Raw genomic sequence first — 6,001 nt, forward strand, 5'->3', positions numbered from 1 at the left:
TCAATTAAATAGTAAACCCACTAATGTATCTCCAACTCACTCCACCCAACGATTTATTTATTTATTTATTTTCCTCTTTTACTCATCGCCCATAACACCTGTGAGCATGAAAAGTGAAAGTCCATTTACCATCTCATTGCTTATGTGTCACGATTTGTAGCCTTATTTAAGAGGGCCATAAAACACACGACAATGCGCTTTCAACATTTGTGTTTGAAATATAACCTCCTCCATAGAATATACCCAAACATAGGATTTGAAAACATAGCATGGCCAAGGTAATCTGGCTACCAAGTTCAGTCTCATTATTTCCACTAATTAGCTACCGTAAGTAAACATAGCCTTGATCGCCTATACTGCTTCGACTATTAAGTCGGTTGAGCATTTACACATACACCCTTTTAACTAAGAACTACATTAAAACCCCAAACCAACTGTAATGTAGCAACAGTCGACACGAATAGACATGCACAAAACTGTGAAACCAAATAACCGAATTAACATTGGCATGTCGGTTACAGTATGGTATTGTTTACTGCTCGTTTTGAGTCCAAACTGGCCATCTTCTATGTATATGTGTTTAGGTGGTAAGTTTGGCTCAAAACTCAAGCCCAAAACCTTAACAGTTATGTTCGGTTTAGTTTGGGAACGAACGGGTCAAAGCCGGTAACGTGCCAATAACAATTAAACCACTACTGCACAGTCCTATTCACATCCTAAGTTGTAACTCGATGGTTATTTCAGCCATGACACGCAACAACAAGCTCGTGTATAACTTTAATGCGTGTACCAATTACTATGGGAAGACAAAAATGCATTTTCGAGGATACATGAACTATTCTCGTTCCTCATACGTGATACATAGACTTCCAAGTCTTTTTAACACAATAGTTCATTTAGGAAAATATTGCAAAATAAAATTGACGAATTCAAACACCATAAATGGCGGGAGGTGTTTTGTGGTGGTGGCGTTGGCAGCAGAAAACACTGCCGCCGCCGCCGCCGCCGCCACTTGCAACTTGCAAGGCCATAATAAGTTACTAAATGAAACACACATATTAACAATTGTCACAAACAAGAATCCCATGAATCAAGCATCATATGAAATTATGAAGTAAACAACCATGAAAGTCACAACAGAAACAAGTCTTCTTCAAAGCATCATCATCATCCTCTACAGTAACACTATTACTTTTGCATACAGAAACATGCAACTATCACCTATATTATACCACCTAGAAAACCGTACCTTCTGGTGGCTGAACAAGCTTCCGGTTGTGGGGCGCCGCCATTTCTTTCTTCAGCTGTGTCAGTATATCTTCCATTGTGTACTCTCTCTGCCAGTTGGCTAGTATCCCAAACTTCTTTGGATCAACCTGCATAACCGTTTGGTCAAACAACTTTGACACGAACCCATCTTATAGATGCAATCTTTAAATGTCTCGAATCCATTTAAACGATGTTTTCTCATACGTTTTCAAGATACATGTACATCACTAAATTGCGTTTAAGGTTAAAACAAAAGAGTACTTTCAGTAAACCACTAGTTCCAGTTCCCCAAGAAAGTCAACATTTGACCTTTTAAAAGTAATTCTGGCAATATTTCAACATGAAAAGAAGCGGATTTAAGATTGGTTATAGAACATTGCTGATTCCTAAAAGATCAACTTATCTACTTTCAAATCTATTAACATAAATCACAATGAATGTAACATATCATTTTTAATGATATTCAAATTGAAAAGAAATACATTTTGAACTCAAAAGTCAAAAGTTCACTAGATCGAAAGGGGTAAAAAGAGAAATTAGCTGCAACTTTGACCCGAACCCACCTTAAAAAATTGAACCTTTAAACGTCTCATCCATTAAAACGATGTTTTCTCATGTGTTTCAAGATACATGTACATCATTTATAAGGTTAAAACGAATACTCTAATAAATCCCTATTCCTCTTCTCCAGAAAAGTCAAAACAATTTGACTTTTTGAAGTCAGTTGATTATTATATCTCAATATGAAAAGGATCATTTACATGTTAAAGATCAACTTATCTAATTTCAAATCTTTTGCACGAAAAAGTCAACATATTAACTCTTTTCTAGGATCAAAGGCATAAAAAGGGAAATTAGCTGCAATATTAATATTCACATAGTCACATACCACTCCAGTCTCATGATTAACACAAGTCATGTTGATCCGAGAGTGAAAACGAACAGTAGGAGGCTTCTCTGGGTAATCCTTATCACAAAAGAGCTTCAACTGATAAATTCGGCCTTCATGTACCGACTGTAAAACACCACAAAAACTGTTATTAACCATATGAAACAATGAACATATAATTTATGTAAAGCGTCTTGCAAGTAAAAAGTACTAATCGGTCCAATAAATAAATGGGATCCACAAAATGGAAAGATTATCTTGGAGGGTCAATTTAGTGTCTTCATTAGTTATATAAAGCAAGATTAATTAATAATATCACTCACTCTAATGAAGAAATAAAGCCAAATCTGATACTTATCACTTGCAAATAACCATATAAGTGATTTTTTAATGTTAATAACATACTGTAGTCGTGTGATCACTCGTCCACAAATCAAAACTCATGTTACGCATTAAATAGAACTTACGTTGTGTGGCCCAATAATGGTGCCGGTCCAAGAACGCATAAAAATGTCATCCCCGTCATCCATTCCATAACTCACGGTACCATCTCCAATTCCCTTTTCTCCACGCTCAAGTTCCTCCAACAATCTGAAATTCCTAGGTACTGCAATAATAGCATTTAACAATTTAAGAAACCGACATCTTTATATAAGTTATTATTTCAAAGATTGGAAACAATATGCACATTCTAATTGATGACACATTATTATCAATTGAGATAAATCTTTAAACAAAGTTACAAAACATTTCAATAAGTAAATTGATAAAAAAATCTGCATACAAACTACTATATTTGTAATTTTGTACACAAATAGTCATAAATTAGAAACCTAAAACGATAACATGACGCATTCTTTAGTTATAAAGCTAACCATCAAACAACAAACTTTTCATTCATAGTCTACAGCAAAATAAAAGTTGGTAAAAATATTTAAAAAAATTACATCACAAACCCAACTCAGCATAAAACTATTAGCCACCTATAGTAATATAGTTCGTTGCAGGAGAGTAATTGTGTAAACAAGCCGAGCCAGAGCAGCTCATGAGCTACTTAATATCCGCTCGTTAAAAACTCAAATCAAGTCGAGCTTAAAATGAGCTCGAGCTATTAAAATTCAGCTCTAAACGAGCCGATCTGGAGCCGCACATGAGCTACTTAATATCGGCTCGTTAAAAACTCGAATCAAGCCGAGCTTAAACAAGCTCGAGCTTTAGAAATGCTCAAATACAGCTCAAAATGAACCGAGCTCGAGCTCGAGCCCAATCCCTCTTAAATCATTACAAGCCAATCTCTTCTCAGCTCGTTTACACTGTACACCCGTAGTTCATTACTTCATTGTGACAAAAAAAAACAGCCGACATTATAATCGATTAATCGGTGCATTTATGTAAAATTAACCGTATATCCGTTACGTCTCCCAAATAACCGTCGAATTTCTCCAAACAAAACTATAACAATAATCCAATCTCTCATAATTAAACATCATTTTGCATAAACCCTCCTAGGTTCAAGAAGTCAAATCACTACATTTGACTTTTTTTAATTTTCAATAAGTAGCTTTCAAAATTGAAGGATGGTCCCTAATGTTAAGAGTCATCATCCATCCGAGAGATAATATCAAACCCTAATTCACATAAACATCAAGAGCTAATACAAACTACATAATTATTATTATTATAGAAGTTAAAACCCTAAGAACAACAAAACCCACAAAAAAAAAAAGAAAAATCGAACTGAAAACATGAAATGAATTAGACCCAGTTGATGAAATTGAAGAAGAAAGTAATAGTAATAGTAATAGTAATGGGAAACTGACCGACTACACTGGATCCTCCTGAACCAAGCGTCATGATCTGATCGATTTATTTGATCCACAGATGAACGCTCAATATATGTATGTATGTAAATGGGGTATGTTATGTAAGCACTGTCGGTCAGATTGAATATTATTATTATTATTAACATCATCCCGTCCCATGGATTGTATTCGATGTATATACGAGTGAGTAGGGCTGATGGGTTAACGGGTTAATATGTTATGTTATTCCGATCGACTTGAACATGGCTTGTTTAATTGAATCATTGGTTTATAGACGAGCTAGAATGTCCGACTGGATGCAATAACCATATATCTGATTGTTGTTGTGTCGTATTTCGTCGTATAAGATATAAATTATCAGATATATTTTGAAAGAAGATATGTGAGTTTTTTATATAAGAATTGATGTACTTGAATATCATTCCTGTTCATGCTATAAACCGAGATACGTGCATGCGTTCTCGTAATCTTTTCTTATGAACATATGAGCATCATATTTTGTCATTAATTGCCTACCGATAAATTTAGAGAAAGATATGATCTGACCTATATTCTTTAAAATCTCTGTATTTTCTGATGTCATGTGACGAGTATAATGATCGTCGATTTCTCTTATGCTCTGAAAGTATCTTTAGCGGGCCCTTTACGAACACCTCGTCTCTTCTTCACATTGGTGTTGCTCTCTATCATTACGGGTTTCTCCCACCCCTCCACCGACATTATTTCGTTAGACCATCAATCGCCATTGGTTATGTCAGCCACGGATGTCCAAGAAGGACCAATCGTGGATGCTCATATAGTAGAGTGTTATGTGGCGTAACAAATGATAATAAGAAATTGTGTAGGAGGATATAACATTTATGTTGGAAAAGCAATTAAACACCATAACTATTTAACAATTTCTAACGCTTAGGATCGAAAACACCCATATAACCAATCTTTCTAATAACATCAGTTTGATGCTATTTTTCTCATTTTTTTTAAAGGTTATACGTGTATATAAGTCTATAACCTTTGTGAGTTAGTGATGTTGATAGAAATAAGTTATTAGAATGATTGCACATTTGCACATGTGTCGTATTGTTGGGCCATGTCATTGACCTGCTTTTGGGCACTAGATTTGGGCTTATCGATCCAATGGTTTTTGGCCCAATCCTCACAAAGATGCCAATTGCCATTCAGATATCATAGACACGTCACCACTTGTTTCAAGTTGAGTACTTGATGTTTTCAAATCTTCACCGGGGGAACTTTTTAACGTAATCGTCTAATGTTTATAGCTTAACTCCGGTCATGATTTTAGCGTTAACAAGTTATTTTAGGTGATTCATAAGGCTGATTTATAGAACAAATGAAAAATCACAATATACGTTGTTTTAAATTAAAAAGGTGTGAAATACATGTTACTTTTTTTTTTCTTATTTTGGTATTAAGGAACCTCTGTGGTTTCTTCTCCGTGGGGGTTCAAGTGTACCGTTGTTTGACGTGACACGGGTCGCCTCAGATTTATACAATTAATGTAACGTATCAGATACTTTTAAATAAAAAAAGGTTATTTAAATGGTTATAAGGTTTTATACTATTTGATTAAATAAATGATTTTATTTATACATATATTCAAGTAAATATCATCATCATCATATTTTAATTTTTGTGTAAGATTTAAGGTATTAGTTAAGACGGAAGCGAGAGGACGAGCATCTAGTGAGAGAACTAGAGTAATTTTAATTTTTTGCCGGGTTGATGTTTACTTAGTACCTTTATTTGTTTATTTTAATTATTTGTTGTCTTTCGGATGTTTTCAGGCTTCCACCTTTAGGTGTCCCTTATTTTTTGTTTTTCTTATAAAAGTTATCCTTTAAAAAAAAAAGCAGTTAAGGTTCTCGTGTTACCATAGTAAGAAGTTGAGTTATTCTATAAAAGACCACATAAGTGAGAAGGGTTTGTGACAATTCATCTAATTTTATGACGTAGCTTTTGTTCTCTTTGATCCTCTACATGTCGCATGACCTCATCAAAC

The 6,001-nt window shown here is 34.5% G+C and overlaps 1 protein-coding gene across 1 annotated transcript; it reads right to left on the reverse strand.

Moving 5' to 3' along the window:
* Window positions 1-1,051: 1,051 nt before the first annotated feature.
* On the reverse strand, window positions 1,052-4,107 carry LOC143571951 (ubiquitin-conjugating enzyme E2 variant 1D-like). Its single transcript, XM_077057241.1, has 4 exons — window positions 3,979-4,107; window positions 2,626-2,765; window positions 2,159-2,284; window positions 1,052-1,376 (listed from the first exon to the last, which is right to left on the reverse strand). Exons 1-4 carry the CDS (start codon window positions 4,010-4,012, stop codon window positions 1,236-1,238), a joined length of 441 nt encoding a protein of 146 aa, XP_076913356.1. The 5' UTR covers window positions 4,013-4,107; the 3' UTR covers window positions 1,052-1,235.
* Between the last annotated feature and the right edge of the window lie 1,894 nt (window positions 4,108-6,001).

The sequence above is a fragment of the Bidens hawaiensis genome, unplaced genomic scaffold (assembly GCF_021521415.1).
Source record: "Bidens hawaiensis isolate Kalapana, Puna unplaced genomic scaffold, B.hawaiensis_p1.1 tig00025636_1, whole genome shotgun sequence".
Classification (NCBI taxonomy): domain Eukaryota; kingdom Viridiplantae; phylum Streptophyta; class Magnoliopsida; order Asterales; family Asteraceae; genus Bidens; species Bidens hawaiensis.